The 22,020-nt window shown below is 38.0% G+C and overlaps 1 protein-coding gene across 1 annotated transcript in view; it reads right to left on the bottom strand.

Moving 5' to 3' along the window:
* Positions 1-22,020, bottom strand: part of TENM1 (teneurin transmembrane protein 1) — a 253,686-nt gene that overhangs the window by 129,097 nt on the left and 102,569 nt on the right. Inside the window, exons 4-7 of the mRNA XM_009331179.1 lie at positions 17,657-17,895; positions 6,550-6,702; positions 3,012-3,211; positions 1,352-1,562 (exon numbers count right to left, since the gene is read on the bottom strand). Coding sequence (XP_009329454.1) covers positions 1,352-1,562; positions 3,012-3,211; positions 6,550-6,702; positions 17,657-17,895 — 803 coding nt within the window. The remainder of the gene's footprint in view (positions 1-1,351; positions 1,563-3,011; positions 3,212-6,549; positions 6,703-17,656; positions 17,896-22,020) is intronic.

Below are 22,020 nucleotides of genomic sequence, written 5' to 3'. Positions count from 1 at the left end.
CCTGCTGTGGCTCTCACTGCTCTGCTCTGTAAGACCCAGTCTGTTCCACTTATTGGCCAGAGAAGGGATGGACAACTTCTTTTTCACCAAATGTAACAAGAACCAAACCGCAGCATTCAGTTTAATCTTTTTTTTTTTTTTTTTTGAGAGGGTATGTTACTTAACCATGAAATATTGGTTAAACCCTCCTGTATAAACACTGCTGTCTTACAGTAGAAATAAACAAGGGGGCAGGTATTTGGATTCTGATCTGGACTGGAGTTTGGCCAGGTTTTATGCTCTTCATAGAGCATCTGCGAAGATGCTTCATAAATTGCTTGAATATTATTTTCCCATATGGCATTGAATAATGGCATTTTTTCTTGCTTGTAAAAGATTCACTTTTCTGAACAGAGCAAATATGAACCTTTAAACAAAAAACAGTCATTACAATTCTATCTCAATTTCTAACTTATCTTCCTGCAAGTCCTTCAAGTCTTGGTATTTGAATCATACTGTCCTGCTCTGCAAGGTGTTTACCATCAAGTAAAAATAGCATCCAATTGTTCCAAAGAGCAGATGGCATGTCCATTACTAGTAAAGACATCTTGCTAAACATATGGTAGAACAGGTTAACTAAAGGGCATAGTGGTTAAAGTCTTGCAGCAAACCGAGACTGTCATAAATACAACACTTTACCTAAATTTAAATTCCAAAGAAACCCTACGTGTGAGCACTGCTCACTAACAGCCCTAGAGTTGCAAACATTTGTCCACCTATATGTATTAAAAAGGCAGCAGGGATTTGATATGCCACCAGGACACTGTCTCCTGTGTTTGCCTTCTGTGTTCCAAACAAAATGGTGCATTCGAATAAATGTATAAAGCAACAGCATCCATCCATCAAACAACAATCACAACCAAATCCACAAAAGCTGCCTTTTAGATTTTCTAACCGACCAAAATACAGGAAATAAGAACTTAAAGCCTGGATAATTTTAGTAGGATTTATGGTTCCCATGTAAGTAGAGAGGGCAGACATAATCTCTTTTACGTTCAGCAAAATAACACCAGAAATTACTCAAGCATTTAAGCTATTGTATAAAAATCTTAACACACATGAAAACTTCATGCTTAATTAATTTGATAACATCCATCTTTAATACACAAATATTGCTGTTTGTCTAATATTGGCATAAACATGAAGTTGCTCCACTGAGGTTAATTAAACTCATAAATAAATGAAATAAATGAAATAAAACATATTTAAGAGAATACTTAAGGGAAGCCAGAATCAATGTCAATAATTTCTTTTCAAATACAGCTTTCCAATGTAATAATCAGAATAAAAATTTTATTGTAATTGTTCTTACCAATCGCTGTAGTTAGTACAAACACTTGCTCCACTTTCTTTCCATCGTTGTAGAATGCCATATGCCAAGCTCCTTGATCCATATACTCAATGAAACCTGTCTCTTGCAGTGAAGTTAAGATCAGATTCCTGGGAGCTTGCTGAGGCTCCTCTGAGTTTTTTGGTTCCTGTTTAATTAACTGCTTTCCATCCATCAGTTTTACAAAATCAAACTGAAATAATAATGAGCAAAAATTAACCACCTAGCAAATTTTTATGAATCTACTCTGCATGTCTCATTCAAACAGGAATAAACAGTTGAAATCTTAAGAGGAATTGCCTGACTGATGAAGTATTCACCAATGTGGACAGCAGTTGCATAACCTAGTCTATTTAGCTTCAGTTTCCATATAAAAAGCGTTATGTTAGGTCAGAAATCTGGCATCAAATCTTGCTGTTTGCTATGGCAGGGTAAATTCAGACTTGCTGCACTAAATACAGCAGATTTACTTCAAAATTACATCTCTTTAATGGGAATAATTCCAAAATTCCCAAGCTGTAGTGCCTACGTTATGCAGTGATTCATCTCAAATGCCAAGAACAGATTAAAGAACCTTTTGTTCTATACCATATTTTAAAATGTTTGTCCCTTAATACCAATATTGTTTATCAAAACCTAAATATACTTTTTATTTGTATTTAATTTTATTAATGCAAATAAGTACCTATTTTTACATGGAAGTTCTTAATACCTAACCAAGTTGATGTTGACAACTTTAAGATCAGTTAACCTCAGAGCATGAGAGATGTAAGCCTTTCTATGAATCCCTGTTCAAGAAATATATATATTTCTCTAGGTTTTTCTAGGCATTCTGATTTTCATTAAAGTTCAACTTCAGCTCAGCTGAAGACTCAGCTTCAATTAAAGTCAATGACAGCTAAAAGCACTTATTTCTAAGATCAAAACTCTAGTAAATAATTTTTGAGGTTAGACTAGATGACCTCCAGAGGTTCCTTCTAAACAATCTTCCCCTGATTCCATACATAAGTTTATCACACTCTATGGAGTGTAATCCTGCTATAAGAAAGGTGAAAAATCTATTATCCATAGAAATGACAGTTTCATATGCCAAAGACATTAAGCCTAAAAAAAAAAAAGTTGAATGTGACCAGCAATATTGCATATTCTTATTGCTTAGCTAGGTTTTCTCCTGCAAGATCCCTAGGAGTAAACACTCAAAAATAATCTTCATATTAGAAACCAGAAACAGCTTTTTTTTTCCTATTAACTCTTTATACTGACTATGTCATCTGCTTGTTTTGATGAAGTCGTAAAAAGGTTAAAGCATTTTCAAATGATCTGGCACTTCATCCCACTGCCTCTGCAAAGAGGATGCTGGGGATGCACAGCAGCACAGCGTGTACCTGTCCAGCCTCCCGGACAGTCACATCACAGTGGTCACAACTGCTGACCTTTCTGGCATGACACTGTCCCTTCCTCTGAGAGAGCGTGGTTTGAGGGTATAGCTAGACCTCAGCAGAAGAAAGGGATAAACAGACCGCTTTTTGTGGTTGCAGCCAGTCCCTTCCTCCCTCCCTGCTTTGAAAGCGCATTGTGAACGTTCGCATCCACTGCTGTTTGAAAATGTAAGCATGATAGAATTAGTATTATTGCTAATTACCTGGGTGTGAGTAGGTGGAATGTTTCTTCTGCCATAAATTCCCAGCAAAGAATCCTTCGCCAGTGAAATGTTAAATTTCAGGTACATGGGGTGATGTATAGTAATCTGAAAGCGCCAGAATAAACCAGGGGGGATCGTCTGCATAACTTGTGCTCCAATCTCAACTTCTCCCGTGTCTATGGCCCGTCCCTTCTGAAACACTAATTTTCCAGAAACAAACAAAATAATCAGTTGCGTATTCACGGTGGGTGAAGATAATAGGTCACGAGGTATAAACATGCCTTAGATATATCGGAATATATTGTAAACAACCTCTAAATGGAGGACGTTTCACTGAAACCACTGCATTTTTTATTCAACTAGTTGAAAAACACAAATAAACTTGCATGCAATATTTACAACAACAGGCGTCACAGAGCATTTTTGCCCTGGAAATCTTGGAACGCTTTACTGAATATAAAAAGGTAAGAAGTGCTGCTGCGTAAACCACGGTCTTTACCTATCAGCTATGCAAACAAAACCCATTCAACTGAGAACGCACCGAGAGAAGGCATACTGAAAGTATGCAGTTGCAGCATCTCTCTCTTTCAAACACTATTTTTCCAGACAACCACACAGCATGAAAAGGCTACTGTAAGAGCCATGTCTGAAGTGCATGTTTTCATATTCACCGAGCCACTGTGCTTTCTTTATAGAAAAAGAATTTAGCTCTGTTTCTATGCTTAATTGAACTAAGCAGGTATTTGGCTGTACAAAAAAGGTATCTAAAGATACACTGTTCACAGACTATCCTCGTATACGTCCTTGCTCTTTCTTGAAAAAGTCCAAACTAAGCTTTTAAAATTACAGTGCTGCAATACAAGTTCTGTTCTTGTTCTAAAAACATCTTTCTCATAACAACGTTTTTCTCATGACAAAGTATAATTTAATTATCTATATTCAGTTCCTTGTACAGCTCCCAATTTTGCCAACTGGTATTAATTCTTCCCTGTTCTTTCTAAGCACACTTTCCTTGCAAGTCTAAAACAGAAGATAGATTCCTAATCACAGGTTTCTTTTTGCTTCAAGAAAGCAAAACTCTGAACAGTGTGGTGCCAATTATCTTCACAAGAAAGTACCCATATGCTGATTATTACTGATCCTGAAACAATCAGTCTCCCTGTACTCCCCTGGTAAATACCAGCATCAATAGGATGTCTGAATTTTTAATCACATTACTACATATTAAAATGTTAACTCATAGCCGTGGGTCAGTGTGTTATAAAATGACTTCTTAAAGAAATCTGACTTGCTGGTTTGTAAACTTGATTTTCATTAAAAGATTAGTTAAAATATATGCTTTCAAAGTCTGGCAAAGCATTCTGCACTGCTGCATTGAGTTGGGAAAATGAGAGGTCACAATATTTGACAGTAGTTATTTATCCCTGTGAAATTACATCAGAGGCTTCAAGTTCACAGGCAAAAAGTATCAACTTTCTGTGATATCCTGCTGCAGTGAAAGGAGTTGCCTGTTACCAAGTCTTCCTTGCCAGCACATCTACATGGAGAATTTGGTATGAGCGCTGGGAATCAAATTACTTATATATGTCAAAAGTGATGGAAAGAAATAAAACCAGCAGAAATTAGCCACCGCCAGACTATGCATGTACAAATGCCGGGTACTAAGTCCACATGATTTTTCTTGTGTTTTCCCAAGTGTATACTCCTTGCTAGCATACACCCTGGATTACAGGTTACCCCCAAAAGGTGAAAGGGGAAAAGTGGGACAACAGTCTAGTTATATTCAAGACTGACCTCTCAAACTGCTGGATAAGCCCTCAGCGAAGTGGCTCTGCTACCACAGCCCTCCATGCTTTAGTGTTGAGGGGGAACTGTGTAGCCACACAAGACATTGGGATTGCCTGGGGTAAGGCAGGTGGTTTTTTTACCTGCTACATTGAGTCTCTATTGACTCACGTATTCTTTTCTCTGTTCTCTAGCATCTGATTTTTAAGGTTTTTGATGTTTTTCCTGCACGTCCTCCTTTGGAAGCCAAATGCTTTGGAAGAACTTTTATTAAATCTGTAATATATTGACAAAGTGATTTAATGCAGTTGAGAAGAACTACTTGAGATATTTTCCATGGCGCACCAGGACAAAAATACAAAAGTGTGTAAAACATTTACTGCAACTCACTACCGATCCATTCTAAGGGACAAAATAATGGATAACATCATCGTCTCCTTACATATATTTCTATTGCTCATTTATCTAATATGATCTCTATCCAGTTGTGCCACATTGATTTGTAAGACTATTAATGTGAGATGTAATCTTCCTTCTGGAGGGACTGGTACAACAACGTCCCACCTTGTCTCATATTTACAGTCATAGATCTTACCTGGCATACACAAAATCAGATCACTGCTCTGCTCTAAAATTTGAAAGCTCTGGAAATCTCCTATCATTGCAGAGCTCTCAGTACAATTTTACCTTCCTTCCTCCTAACGACTGGAAAGACTAGAGTTCATATTCTACTCCCATTCACTGTTCTCTGATCTAATCTGATTTATCCACTTTTTCTGAGTATCATAAAAAGAAATGGGAGGGTCATTTGCTTCTTACAGTCAGAAAGCATCATCATTGTGGTCAATGGGAAGCATGGGCCACACTGGAGTAGGTGATTTAACAACATTAAATGACAGGACTTGAGAGAAAGGAATTGTGCATCTCAGAGGCAGTCCTGCTCTCTGGCTGCACAGTCCCCTCCTTTCCTATGCCAGCTCTGGCACTTCTCTGCCCCTTCAGAAGAGCCGGTTCAGCCACTTACACGGCAGAAGACTATTCGCGTTTTTTAATGAAGCCATTTTCTGCTGCCATAGTGAACTGACATGTCTTGGTCGTGCATGAGATAATCCCTGCAGTGGGCAGGGGGACACAGGGAGCTGCACGGCACGGGGAGAGAGCTGGGGCAGAGCAGGACAGTCCCCCTGGCAGCAGGGAGCTGCCAGACTGGCTCAGGCATTTTGTGAAACCTCAGTAGATTCCTGCGAGCTGATTCACTATGACTGGTTAAGCCAGGATGTGACAGGATGCTGTATTTTAGCTTACGCCTTCAAGAACTGGATGCCTTTAAAAGCATTAAGATTTCTACCCTTCTGCATATTCTGACCTGTCAGTACAAAGGGTTTCAATTTGCCTAAGACTGATTTTGGTCTGCAAGACAGGCACAGCATCAAGCCCTTTGCGCAAATGGGAATAAGGAGAATACGGTCTCACCTCCCCTGTCTTAAGACAGAAGCCAAATGCTCTAATCTCTCTTCTCTCACGGAAGAAGGGCTATTGAACATTACCTTCTTAATGGCTTGGCTCGGTTGCTAATTCCAGTGAGAGTTCTGCTAAAGGAAACAATCTGGTTATGGGCTTTTGATACCTGCTTTAAAATTATACTAGAGAAGATAGAACCTGAACTCAAAATACTGTCAAACTGTAGCAAATACAGAATCTGTACAGTAGTAATGTTTAAATATTCGTAATCTGTCTTCTCATTCACACATACCTTTTTTTTCCGCTTTATCAGAAACTTTTCCTCCGATTGGTGAGTAAGTACTATCCATGGATTCTGTTCCTTTATTTCCTTTGCTAACTCCATTTTCATATAGCTGCCCTTCAACAGGCTGTAGTTGCCAGGTTAAACCAAACAAGTGTACTGCTGCAAAAAAGTGAAGACCAATTAATTGATGTCTAAGCTATAGCACCTTCAGTCAGACTAAGAAAGAATGCTATGACCCAGTTTCTGCAAAATCAAGTATTACTTCGTTCTGCTGGTAATAAATCAGAATTTCAAGGGGTCTAATGAGCAATTTACTATTTTACCGTAAACCTCAATGTTTAATTAGTTTCCACACTTTCTTTTGGAGCTCAGCCAGGTCAGGGTGATGAATTTCTACAGCAATTAATGGAAATACTTGCAATTAAAAGGATAACAGCTGAATGAATTTAACAATGTGTGACAGATTCTAATGCTACATCAATGTTGTCCCTCAGCTTTCAACTGTCAAAGAGCTCAGTTTGTTGACTAAAGCGCTGCCACCGAGTAAAACGCACCTTTCCAACCCAGTTCTAAGTGAAACTGTGCCCCCCACATTCCCAAGTCTTTTCACTTACGTTAAACATTAGTAAAAACACTGACTCCACAGATTTACTCTAGAATTACACTGCAGATAAAAAAATGGCTCTAGATCTAAAATACAACACATATTAACAGAAATATAGTTGTTATTCATGTACGCACTGGAAAATCTAATAAATTAATCGTTTTAGGAAGTTACAAACTATCCTTATTACCACACATGGGGGCTGCCTACTCCACTTTGCCTGCACAGCCATTCACTTTTTCTGCTTTCCTTTCTGTTTTTTCTGATCTGAGGCATCGAAAGATGGTAGGAGAAAGACAACAACAGAGGATCTTATTTTAAGCATAATACGATAGTACTGCAGTCATTCTAGACAATTACCTAGGTCTTACTGAGGAGGGCAAATTCTTCCAAGGAAGAGGTCACCTTAGTGTTGAAGTAACCCAGCAGGGAGAACTGATGACCCACTAAAATATGGATTGAGGATACCCCCCACAGAGAAGCTGAAATTGTCACATAAAGAGCAAAACCCAAGTAGCAGGCTCTTTAGCTACATGCAGCAAGCTGCACTGAGTAGGATCTGCCCACAGTGGGAACCTAAGAGGCAATATATTTGTTCTTCCTGAATCGTGTAGGAACCTCAGAGACTCTCAGGAGAAGTAAGTGTGATCTAGAATGGGTCTTGCACTTAGCAAGTACATTGTTTTCTTTTGCACTTGCACATACTTTAAGGAAAAAAAATCTCAATACAAACAGGAAACCTAGAGTCTGTTATCTATTTTCTATGTGTTTGCTCACAAGCCTCCCTTGCGTGCTGAAAAGTTAAATTATAAAGCAAAACCCCATGCCTTCAATGGGCTCCTGGCAAGGGCTTGCCAAAACTACCACAGGAATGCAAAGCTGCCAAACTACAATCATTAATTCCAGATCTGTGCACTCCTTGATCACCCAGCCACAGATACATGATCCAAATCAAGCAAATGAGAGCATTTCTATCAAATTAGTGAGGTGACAGTATTTGAGACACACATATTTTTTATATTGGCTTCAGGAGAAGAGAGCCAAATTTACTGAATTCTCAAACCACTGCTTCACCATCAGATCTGGGCTCTGGAGACGCACCACTGGACAGTAAATTCGCACTCCTCAGAAAAGATACTAGAAGCTTACTCCAGCGTAAGTGGTGAGATCTCAAGCCAGAGGCTTGCCTGGATTGCTTCATATTCCATGGACTTGAAATCATCAAGGGACCATGCTAATACTTTGAAAAGGATCTTGCAGTCAGATCACACAGACCTAAGCTCTGATCTTTGAGCTTATTAACGCAGGACAGATTACTTCTACGTACAGAAGGTACAACAAAAATCAACACGCCTTGACATCTCTAGAGCAGGCGGCTCTTGCTCCTGGCTTGAGCTTCTGGACATTATTATGATTTAAGGAGTTAATAATAACAAAAAGGAACAAACTTCAGTGGGATTGATAACTAATGAATGTACATTTCATTTATACTAATGCAAATAATTATATCAGCACTTGAAACAGATCAACACTAGATGCAAAACGTAACTGCGCACATCAATAAACTTTTAGTGGTTATAGAATCATGAATATAATCTAGTTGCCTTCTTACACTATTTCCATTGTTGCTATTATTCATTTCCTAAGACAGCATTTGCATGTGCTGCAGAGGGTACGTCACAAAGCAAGGACTGAATATGTAATGCACCTTTTTCCTTACTATATGTCTTTTCCAGATTACATACACTAAGCACTTTGTCATCCATTCGCACCAATTCATATAGTTTCCTTGCTTTGTCTTCCTTCAGGCTGGGGAAGTGCTGCTGTTTTTATAATTTGTGCCAAAGCTTGGCAAGCTAGCGAAAACTATTATTATGTATGTTTGACAGTCAGTTTCCTCCCTGAGAAACACCAACTGCATTGTAGAGATGATGGTCTCTGCCAGCCTTGGACTTCCAGTCCGTGGGAGATGACACGGGATACTGGTAGACCAGCTTTACGTTAAACAATGTGCAGGACCGAGTGTTTGAACAACAAAGCACATTGCTATGAAAATAAGGTCTACTTGAATTAAACTGAATGACTTCTATCACTGTAGAAACCTGGTCATCTTGCAATCTTAAAATCAATCCGATTTTCATTACGTTAACTATAGCTCTTGAGAAATTACCTTCAGATCCAGGTACCACTCTGGTAATAACCAGACCACATACACCAGTAAAGCCATTAATTCTTAGAGATACCTTTTCCAGAAGTTAACTACAGGGAATAACAAATGTTTATTTAGCAGACACCGAGTCTTACCTTGCCTCTTCATTTTCTGTGATACTTTTCTTTTACCTAGAGTATCCATAATTCCTACAAAGCTTGTGTTTCCTACAACACATGTACATCATGTTTTAAGTATACAAATATTTCACCAAATAAGATTAAATAAAACTTTCAAATCTCTCTCTCTCAAATCTCTTTAGAAATAAGTAGGCATGTGCTGAATTTCATTAAAAAGCTCAAAAGAACTTCTCTTTTGAGTCACTCTCTCTTTGATTTTTCTAGTGGATTTCTGGCTTTTGCTTTTCCCCTTTTACACAAAGCAGCACAGAAAATGCTGTGGAATTCAACAGTGGGCCACAGTGTCATTTCCCACAGCATAAATCCATTTGTAAGATTCTCGTCTGTATTTCCCGTGCGTAGCGCCCAGGTATAAGGCCCTACTCCACAGACCAAGTAGAAGATGACACCATCACACTGTCCAACTTAGGACTGGGCTGGGTAAAAAGGAGGGATATTCACATTCTGATGAAGGTCTCTGCCCTTTCCTCAAAGTTCAGCCTTCCAGACTGATGTTTACACAAAAAGACCTTGACTGCAGTACTTTTGAGGGCTGGCCATTGACTAACAGTACCAAACCCCACCATTATGACTAAAGATGCATTACTGGATGTAGCTCAGGTTTCCACAGAACACAAAAAACAGCTTTTGAGGTTTGATGACTACACTGGTACTACAGAAAAAGCAAAAGCTACTTTGGCTCTGCCTACCTGGCATTCCAGAAAAATTCTGCAATCAGGTACCCTGTATTTTGCAGCACCTAAAATACCTCAGCTACTGGTAGGGTGCGTAAGGTCATTGGTGAACTGCTACAACTTCAAGCAAAAACCAAGGAATACCAGGCAAGTGGAGATTAAACAGCTTGTCAGCAGCATCAGTATGCTTCACAATTGCAAAATTCATACTTTAAGCTAGGAGGGGCTGCGGTGAGTCACCAGGAGCATCAGCCCATAACATCCCCTCATCTGGGCCTACCTGAACCATCTAAAAACTGAGTGCCAATATTCTCCCTGCTGGTAGCAACCGCGCTTCTTTACCTGACATTCTTGAACTTCCAACTTGATTTCTCTGTTTCCTTGGTTCTTCCATCCTACTGCAAAGCTCATCTGAAAAGATATTCTTTCTTGGCTTGCTTGAACCTCCAGTATATTCCCCCCTCTATCATTACATTATTACTTCGCCCTGTGTTATTTATGAGTTGCATTCTGCCACAAGCAGAGTTGTACATTGCTTCCACTGAGGTGATCTGGAGGCAGGCAAAAATATCTGAGAGCAAAATTTGACTTTCTTTACATAATGTTTGGAGGTAGAGCTTATACGATGGATGCCATCATACCTATATTTCATTTATATTTTATTAGGTAGCCCTGTTTAATTCAAAGTTTCAGATAAAATTGTAACACAAAAGTGGACATAGAGTTTGTGGTTTGTTTTTTTTTTTTTTTTACAAGATACATTATGGATCTTATTGCAGATGCTAAAGAGAGGTCTGTAGTCAGTGGAGCTAAAGAGACTGGAGGATGCCACAGGATTATGGTGAAACTAAGCTGCTTCTTCAGTCATATTGCCCTTGCCAGGCTGCACAGTGGAGCTGCTCAGGGTAACTTTAAATGACCTCTTTCTCAAATACTGAAGATTCTACTCGTAGTACAGAGCTTTTCTTGGCTAATTTATTATGCTTCTTAGGTAAAAAATAATTATTAGGTATAAAACAGATCTCTTGCAGAAGAAGATAAATTAAAGGCCTCTTCCCTCTACCTTCCCATAAATTTCCTTCATGGAACAATGACATGAAAAGCTAGCGTGACTTCATGCTGCCTAAGGGATTTTCTCTATCCAGAGGCAGATTTCTGGTTGCTTCACATTACTGCTGTAAGTGGAAACCAGTTGGGCCCTGTTCGGAACCAAAGCTTGGGTCTTTACCTCTGAAGTAAATGGCCAGATTGCTTATTTTGTTTAACATTTAAATAAAAGAAACTGACACTTCCAGATAAATTAACTCAGTCCCTGCAATTCTATGGCATACTTGAGTAAATATTCACAAATATATAAGCATTTTTTTCAGAACTCGCTTTGTAAACTGGATTAACCCGCCATCTGCTACGAAGCCAATGATCTAATTTAATTTATTCTTATCTACCTTCTGTGTAAGCACAGCTTGTCAACTCCTGTGCTACACGTTTGGCAGAATATGAATAAGAGCCTTGGCTCCAGTGCAAAAGAGACTCTCAGTAGTGAGGAGATGTCAAAAAAGTCCTGTGCAATAAGTACTTATCAACCCACAAGACGAACTTCAGAGGACAAAAATCCTACAAATGTGAAGTCTCTCCAAATTGCTGACCTCCACTTAAGGCTTTTGTTTAGCTTTCTCTGCTGTTCCCAGTTATTTTACAAAATCTCAGTAGATCATCCCCCTGAAACCTAGACTTTAGAAGAGCTGTAGTAGAATGTATACTTTCTGCACCTGCTCTGACCAAGTGCCAGAAAAGTATTTATTTTCTATAACTGCTAGCAGGTTCTGCTTATAAAACTGGATTTCACTGTGGCATGAAGCCACGGCTGCATCAGTGCCTCAGTTCCAGTTGGACGCTGTAAAGGTGAAGCAATATGAAAACACCTGAATGCAAATAAGAGTCAGAATCAAAGTTCTGATCCTGACCTACAGAAGGGGTGTTCTTCTTTTGTAAACTCGTTTTGTAAAGAAAATGCTATGTCATTCTGCTCTAACCAAATTTGAAAATTTGAGACTGTTAATATTTGATTGTCTTAAGAATTTTTTTTTTTTTTTTTTAAATCTATATTGAAGTGATAAGTTATTTTGGACCATATATGGCCTTTCATGAAATAAGTTTTTTTCCATATATTTTTTATAGCCATCTTAACTCTTAAGCATTCTCCCCTTTCTCAAGCAGTCTTCTCTCTATACTTAACATATTTTTATACCTGAGAATAGAAATATCCCCTCCTCTCCTGCAATCCTCCTACTGTTTTCATTTTTCATTACTAAGTCAGTCATACGTTAGACTTAGGAACAAACAAAACCTAATCTTAGACAACAGTATAATGTTGTCAGGCTTTCTCCTTAGCGTACTTAAAAGATTTGTGACAATATCAAGTTCATCAGCAAGACGCAGGCTCAGAGAGAACAGACACCATGATTTCCAGCTGTGAAACCCTGATGTACCTGTCTCAGTGAGAGCTATCCCACTCAGGAGTTCAACAACATTTCAGTTGCACGTCTGCATCACAGCTTTTATGTATACCTGAAACGTTTAGCAATGTTTACTATACCATGATATTCTTCAGTGTATAATCAGCATATTTTCCCTTTGAGCCTTCTCTGCATAATTTCTAGTTCTCAGAGTTAAGGTTTTCTATTTTTCCTACTGTTTTATATCGTATAATAACCAATATTATAAATCTATGCACTGAGATACATACGTCCTTAAAACTTGGCCTGGCCTTTCCCAATGTTGAAACCATCACTCCTCTCCCTGTACGCAGTGTGAGAAATGACAGGTCACAATGGCAGACAGCAGAGAGGTTTTAATTTCCTCACCCTCCATATGAATATAATTGAAGACCCAACACCCATCTCCAGTGCATACTCATAAATAGTGATAATATCATGAAGGATAGGGACAACTTCATATTCATACTTGAGAATTCATTTGTATATAAAATAGTCATTTTGTAGTCAGGGATGGTTAAATCCAAGAACATGGGATGCGATTTTCAGAGGCACTGAACATTTGCATCTCCTACTGAAATCAATAGGAACCGTAGGAGTTCAGCACCTTTGATCAATAGGACCAGTGATTTGCAAGTCCAAATCAGCTGCTGATAAAATGGTAAGGTATCATGGAAGAAAAATCCTACTTACTAATGGGCTAAAAATAACTGACTAGATGAGCAGCCACATCAAACATTGTATTGTACTTGAAGAAAAAGGCGTGGTGCTGAAAAATTACAGAAGAAAATACTATATTTCTTATTCTATCTCTTGTATTTGCCTTGTTTACTCTTAAATTTGTGGTCAAATTTCTTCTTTAATTGCTGATGGCTTCTTAGGTTTTTATTACAATGAGATTAAAAGCAGAGAATATTTATTACACCATTCCACAATGGTAGCCTATTTTATACTTTTTATAGCAAGACAGACCAATAGATGAACAGAGAGACACAACTATTGATTGCATTGAATCAAACAGACACGTTCTTGTCTTTCACGTGATAATTTGGAATCTATGTTATAGCCTTTGGACATCAGTATGTACACAGTATCTGCTAGTCCTCATCTTACTTACCAGATAAAATAAACTATTTAAAAAGTATTAGAGAAATTTCAGTTTTCTTTTCCACACTGTCTTTTTGCAAGGTGCCATCTCTGTAAATATCTGACCCTAGACTGGTGACACGGATCCAGCTCAGTCCTTTCAAACACCTCATGCCAGAGAAACATACATCAACACATAGCCAGGGATTTATCCGTTTCTGTTTTACAATCAAAAATAGAAAAACTTTAAGGTAACTGGATTTAAAAAATTGTCCCTCAAGATATTTTTTTCTTTTTTTAAATTTGAGCATTCATTTGCATAAATCTTTAAAACACACACAGCTCGTATGCCCTCCAGACACAGAGACTGCTAGCAGGCAGTTTTTGCCCATTTCATGTTGCTGTCTGAAGAGCAGATAACTTGTTTTCCCTAGTCAGCCTTTCCGGCAATTTCACCCTGCCTTAACCGAACGCTCTGCCCACTTCCCGCAGCCCTGGCTGGCTCTCGGGAACCGCTGGTGAAGCTGCTGCAGCCCCCGACGCACCGATGACATGCACCAACATCACCTCCCTGGTGGGTGTCCCAATTGCTCACCTGCCTTACTGCCCTCTTTGTGGGCAAATTCAAGCAATTGTGGCCCAGATTGCCATGAATGCATTACAGTTCTCAACATATATGAAAGTACAGAAGAAAAATAAAAGTATATATGCCTTTATTTGATAGGAAATAATTCAACACGTTTACAGGGTGGAGACCAAACATCCACTTTATGAAATGAGGTTTTTCTGGAATAACTGCTATGACTTTAGAACCTATTCACAGAAATTACTCCTTTTGAAGTGAAAATATGTGTTTTACTTGATAAACTAAATATTATGACTAAAGATGTTCAATAAATCAGCTGTTATACAACCATTTACAGGGTTCTATAATTTCCTTACTGTCCATATAATAGTCAAATTTATTTTAGAAAGGACAAAATAATAAACATGGTGATTACAGGCCAAAAATAGAAACATGAAGAGAAAATATTTTTTCTAACTGACTAGTAGTTCAAAGGGGAGAAAATACAGAAGTACGTGTTCTCAATCAAAAGCTTCTCTATTGAGTCTCACTGATAACAGGGAAAGACTGAAAAATAAAAGAACAAAAACATTTTGCTACTTTACCTTTTGATTGAAAAGAAATCACAGCTTAGAGTGCTCTCGCATGGGTCTCAGTTCATTACAAATATAAAGAGCCACTTGCAAATTTTTGATCTGGAATAAGCTTTGAGTTTCCAAGACTTTGGGAATGTTCTGACTTGAGGCTGAGATTTGGGCCTATTTTTAACAGTACCGTGTAGCTCCTGCATCTAACGGCAGTACAAGATATTTGAGAAAGCACATTTAAGTTATTAGATAAGGGAAATAAAAAGCTTAATGTTAAATTTTGATCTACATTCATTTGGCCTGAAATGGCAGCTCATTGTGAGTTAATGCAGACTATGCCATAAAATACAATGGTGAAAATAATTTTGCCTTTACATAGTCTCCCTTATTCTTCCAGTAACAACCACCAAGCTGATCCCAGGTTAAGTTTGATCCTGAAATTAAAATGAGTTTTGTTTTGCCATTTGGGCCCAAGTCTGCAGTCATTGCTGAGACATAACTCCCTCTGACTTGAAGGAAACCTGCCTGGAGTGAGGACTGAGGGACCTGAATCATGGTGAGCAAAGAGAAAATACTCGGGGGAGTGAATTTTAATTTCAGAGTGTTACATACAGTCTGATTTTGTATATTCAACTACTCTTATTTAAAACACGCACATTTAAATTTTTGACGTGAAAAGATATGCAAATATGAAACCCTACAGAGCAAGTGAACTTTGAAAATAGTTTATATGCTATTATTCTTACCTAACAAAAGGGAAAGAACTAAGGTAACTGACTCATAAGACCAGACCATGAACTTATTTAAATATTTAACCAACCAGACATGGGCAGCATGAATATTAATTTGGAATAAGCTAACTAATACTACTTGAATCTGCAGGAAAGCTTATGCAACTGAAAAACTTCTGGGGCAAACAAGAGCAAATAATGTCATCTTGGAAAATTTTCTGAATTAGAATTCCTGGTTCAGAGATTTATATTTTGCTATAGAAAACATAACTAGAAATACTAATGATTTATAAAATAAAAAGATATCTTCATTTTACCTACTTCTGCCCAACTAGAGAAAACGTTACGCCTTTATGCTGCTAGGTTAAGATAAACAGACACGTCTACAGGAAATTCATGTAGAGCTTTTTAATTCCTAGTGACATGGAACGCTTACAGCCTTCTCGGGCTGATGACATGCAGCAGTATATCTCTAGAAAGTTAAAAAAATTTCAGTGGCAGACTGAAATCTAAGCAGGGATGAAACAGGCAGTGCTTCATCCACATAAAATCAAAATGGTGTGGGTGGGATATATATGTAGGAAACAGATGAGGCTGCAAAAATTATACAGCCAGTCCTAACTGGGGGCATATGCTCACCAGCTGTTATGCAAATCTGTGATTAATGTAGCTTACTAGATCCTCAGGTGCTTTCAAATAATCATACACCAGAAATGATCAAATCTGCTTTCCCATCTGCATTAGATGAGGAAGTTAGAAAAAATCCCTCCTGATGAGCATCTCACTGACAGTAACCAGAACTTTGTTACTGTGGGACAAAAAAAAAAGTGGAAAACAAGAATGACTGAAATCGTAATAATTTTCACTATAAAGACATTTATTCAGAGAATATAGAAAATCAGTGGCCACTTATCAGTTTGGAAGCATCTGTACTTGTATCTCTGTACAAGTTTTACCAAATACAAACCACTCTTTCTGGCAGACCCAGGGTTATTCCCATTCAAGCGATAAGATGTTGGGGATACTCTGGCTCCTGCCCACCTGTGAACTGGCAACTAAATCAACAAACCAAGAGTGTGTGTAAGAAAGTGCATCACACAAGCAAAGATTAGTTAGATTTCCCTATGTTTACAGAAGCCACAGTCGCATTCTAAGATGCTACACAATGAATGCTTTGTAATATTTTCAATTCAGATTGAAAAACCAATGCGATAATTAATGTTCAGCCAAAATGTCATATAGTAAGTCACAAAGACTTGCTCTCCCATGTACGACTGTAATCACATTGACTCCAAGCCCACCTCCAATATATCTATCTTCCAAAAAAAGGGAAGGCGTTTCTAGCTACTCTGATAAATCCTGCCAATCTATCGTGATAACAAAATTGCAAAGTTAGGTACTTACAAAGATGAGTTTGAAATTAACTGACTGCAATTCAGTCTATGTAACATTTTTCTGAAACATAAATTCAGTAAAGGGACAGCAAAATGTATCTTAGAAAACATGGTGTGAAATACTACATATTTTTAGAGCTACCTGTCATTCTAGCCAATGATATAAGAATTAAGAGGAAAAAATGAAAGATTCAAATTGTGATCAGAGTGAAGAAATGAAATAAAGGTAGCAAGGCGAAATACAATTAAGCATTATCAGTCTTTTCCAAATAATTCTTTAAGAGCAACAATGTTGTAAGGCTTAATATGAAAATCAAATGTTTAATTTAAGAAAAACATCACAGCAATTAAAATCAGTAGGAGTCCTCTGCTAGTATAAACATGTCATCTTGAATAATATTTCTTTCTCTATTAGGCAGTATCAAGGTTAACAGAGTAGAAAGTTAATGAGAATTCCATGTTGTATTCAACCTCTGGCCAACCTAGCATTTTGTTCGCCAGAATTTACAAAGCACCCAATGGCAAACATTATTAGTAAAACATGATTTGTATTAGTGTAAAAGCAAGCAAGACAACAGAACAGAAAAGGCAAAGAATAATTCAGCATAGGAAAAGAAGAGAGGCTTACCGATAACATAGGCTAGCAACAGCGCCAGGGTAACTGTAATAGCAGTAGCACTCAAAGCAGTGCACTTCCAGTTGCAACACCTGTAAGGTTTGTTAAAAGTGAAGGCAGGTCTGGAAAAGGTACTTCTAGGAAGAGGCCTAGGAGGTGGAGAGTAAACAGTATTGGATGTTAAAGGATAGTTCTGACTGGCTGCGCTGAAGATAGCTGAAGACCCCGATCCATGTTTAAATAGGAAATGCCTACGAAAAGAAGACAAAGAACCATGTTGTAAAAACCACTTTGTGATTTAAGAAGTGAAAGGAACTATGTAAGCACTGTACGATAAGTACCGCATATATCCACAGAAAATATCAAAGACAGGAAAATGTATATTTGAATACTCTCTGTACTGGAAGTTTCAACCACACCGCAAGATTTCCAGCAATTTTTTAGTGAAACAACGTAACGTAAATGAATTCTGAACTATCCTCCCAGTGCTTCAGAGTAATGCTGAGGAAAGGTTATTGCTCAGTACAGTACCTGGGGGTCCTCCAAAACGAGCAGCCCCTGTGTGCCCTGTTACATGCGCGTGCCTGAGACATGGGAATTGTTGCCAGCAACACCCACTCCGTCCACAAACACACACACAACTGGGTTTATCTCACCAAGAGCATAAAAAAAGTACAGAAGCCACTACCACTCTGAATATTTATTTTTACTATGGATTCTCTCCAGAATATAGGAAATTACAGAAAAGAAAAAAAAAAAAAGAAAAAAGAGAAAAAAAGAGAAAAAAAAGAAAAAAGAGAGAAAAGTAACTTCTTAGTGGAAAATCTACAAGGATAATCCATTTTGAAGGACTGTAGTTACTGTATAGATGAGTACAATTTCGTATTCTCAATTGAGCTATTTTGAGAGCAGTTTTTCTTCAAATGCTTTTGCCTACTGTGGTGATTCTCAAACACACTAAGAAAGAATTCATTTGGAGACCTATTTCAGCATATTTTGGAGGACTGATTGCCTTCAAGAAAAAATAGCAAAGACCTACATTAGCACAAAAAATAAGGTACAGAAATGTGCCTTGCAGAACGGGCTCTGCTGCAGAAACATAGAGTGGTTGTCTGTAGGAAGATGGATTGTTTTCAGGACTGGCAAGTGCTCTCCAAGATAATTTGGGAAAGGATATTTAATTTTAAACAATAATTTCCTGTGCTATGTGCTCAGAAATTGTGGCAAAAAAGGACACATTCAAGGCTGACCATACCAAACACATATTCTTTTGGAAACACCAACTTTCTTTGGACCTTCTTTCCTTTGTTTTATGTAAGTGAGCAAGCTGCTTCAGTGCACTCTCTTCTGACAGGCGCACATCTAAATCTCATGCCATAGCATGCACCCAAAGAAGTTTAGAGCATCTCAGTGTTCCCCTGTCTCAAGCCATGAGGTCTGAGCTGAGAAAGCAAGTGAAGGGGCACTGATACTACACAGCTTGCAAGAACAAGGACCGCCTTGGCCACAGGGCTGCCACTGGAGTATTGTTTTAGCCTGAGTCTCTGTAGCCTTTCTGTTGAGTACCCCGAGTCAGGAAGGCACTTCCTAGAGAACAGCATTCAACTCTCCCGAGCTTGCCAGCTCTTTGCTTTGGGAGCCAGACACTGATGCGAAGCAATGACCCACTTGCAGTTCAGGTGCTTTGAACCGTGCCCCGTTCATATGAGCTCCCAGCTGAGTAAGAGCATCTGTGACTGTTGCTGCCGTTGGTTCCTATACAACCTATTTCTCTGTTCTTCCATCAGCTGAGAGCTGTGCAAGTGCTCTGTGGACCCCAAGCAAGCACTACCATGCCACTTGTGCTGGGGGTGCAAGTGGCCCTCAGTTGTTTCTGCCAAAATTGACGGAGGATCTTGCGTTTAGAATCACATGGCACTATAATGCCTGCAAGCCAAAAGCCACAGACACACTTCACAGCTGAAGTTAACTGCCCAATGTTGACATGGTCCAGAATCTTCCCAATGACAAATGTACCTTTACATCTTCAGCAAGGCACAAGACAAGTTTTTGAATACATATATGGATCAATCAATCCATGCTGGTAGAATTTCTTTGATGGATTCACAGAGGGATGTACACAGGATCAAACACTCAAGAGTACGAAACATGATTATACTGTGACATTTGACTTTAAGAATATTGTAAATACATGTTCCTGAAAAGGTAATTGCTAAAATGGTGTAATGAGTATGGTATTATATATTTCCATTATAAGATTTTAAGAGAAAGGTTACAGTTCTCAAAATGCCAGATTATAGAAAATAAAAAGGTACTACATAGCAGTTTTATCTTTTAAAGGGCCTTTTATTCAGGCAGTTACATAAAAAAGAAGGTAAATGAGAATACCGGTTAGCTTGCATTATAGATTACAGTGCCTACATATCAGGAGTCTTTTGACAAACCACGACAATGAAATTTCTGCGTTACTTATGTTGAGTGCTAGTTATTCCTGCTTCATACTTACTACCCAAGTAAAGAGCACTCAGACAAAAAAAGGACAACTGAATCTGGCTGAGTACAATGTCCTGGCATTATATTAGAAAACATATTCTAGTTTTCTTTCCCACTGGCTTTCACAGTTGTAGATATATATATATTATATAGATGGCAATGCTCTGAACACGGTAATGTTACCTGTAACTATTTTAGTTCAAAAATTCTAAACTCGAATATAGTAAAATAATAAATTCAAATGAAGTAACGTAACTGTCTACAGGACTATATAAATCTGGTTCCTTCATATCAGGCCATGAGAATACAGTTGGTTACTTTGGCTTCAATGCTTCGTTGTCACACATAAAGGCTTTTGCAAGTATGTGAAGCCTTACTTTTCAGTCAGCAGTTAACAAGCTACATAGTCACTTAGCCTTTCGGTAGGAAAGAATGTCATGGCAAAATTCCTACTGATATTCAAGGAAGCAGAATCAGAATCACCATATAAAATAAGAAATGTGCTATTATATATAAGGATATACAAAGTATGTATACATATATACATACACATATAGACACACAAATAATGTATATATATAAAAAACCAGTCAATAGTTCTTTACTTGCTTTACATTTTCAAGCCTTAATGACAAAAACCTACTTATTTGATAATTTCTCATTTAAATTTTTTGGAAATTCCAGCAAAGTGGTCTGATACTGGCAGTATTGATTGTCCTTTATGGTGCATAGCTCAAAGACATCAGAGGTAAAGGGAAGGAAATGCTGAACTAAAAGTTATTATTAAAGCTCTAACAGCCTTGCAATCAATAGCCAGGAATAATTTCATTCTCTTGCACAGGGGTTTATAAATGTGGCTTCATAGCCTGATGGTAAAATGCTAGTGTGCAGAGGGATTTCTTTATTAGCAGAAGAGTGCACAGAAGCTGGATCCAGCTCACACCCTTTTAGATAGATGACTCCATTCACACAGAGAAAAATTTACATAGCTCTAACTTGTTCTAATAAAACTGAGGTTCTGAGGCAATGCTACACTGAAACTGAGCTATCAGTGAAATAATGTTGAGAAAATGTTAAAAATCACAATTGTTTATGCCTTCCATTTTTGGGAGAGTATACTGAGTACCCAAAGACATTTCTATAGAATTTGAAAAACACTGGTGGCACAAAGACAAATTTCCAAAGCTAGACTGCGACTATGTTCTCATAAACTCAGACGACTCCTCATCTGTCTGAGCACACCACTGTTCCCAGAGGACGTTAGGACACGCTAAACTGTTGCTATCAATTCTATAAAATCAGGTGCTCTCTCTAAAGAGCAAAACAATAAAAATTGCAGTTCAAAAGTTTAGATGTGACTGCAGCCTGGTGTGTGCTTTAATATTGGATCTAACAGAAAAGCTAAGGCTTTTTTTTGGTAAGCTGGGAACACAAGAAAAATCAGAGAATTTATAAGGATGATTGATAAGACCACTTGTTCCAAGTGGGAAATTCTAAATGTTCACAAAAACGTCAAAAAATCCATAAAGAAGATGATAATATTCTCTTAAAAAGAGAAATACAGGACATAATCTGTAAGGCATTTGTTTGTGAAATAAAAGTCACTTAATATTATTACACTGATAATTCCAATACATAAATAAATATTAAAGGCTCAGTAATAATTTCACATATAAAAGAGGCAGATGGAAAACATTCCCTCTTTAAGGTAACCACAACATCTGTTTGCCTATCTATCCATTTGTTCATCTCTACAAATGCAAAACACTTGAACTTTGAATCCTCTCAAGCGACGTTAACTGGAAGAAAAAGATCCTATCAGACTCATAAAAATCGCAGGGAGGGAGCACGTTGAGGGCAGGACCAAAACCCCTAACACCCCC

This window comes from Pygoscelis adeliae, unplaced genomic scaffold, assembly GCF_000699105.1.
Source record: "Pygoscelis adeliae isolate BGI_AS28 unplaced genomic scaffold, ASM69910v1 Scaffold100, whole genome shotgun sequence".
Taxonomy (NCBI): Eukaryota; Metazoa; Chordata; class Aves; order Sphenisciformes; family Spheniscidae; genus Pygoscelis; species Pygoscelis adeliae.
The sequence above is the reverse complement of the archived record's forward strand: the minus strand, read 5'-3'. Positions and strand labels throughout refer to the sequence as shown.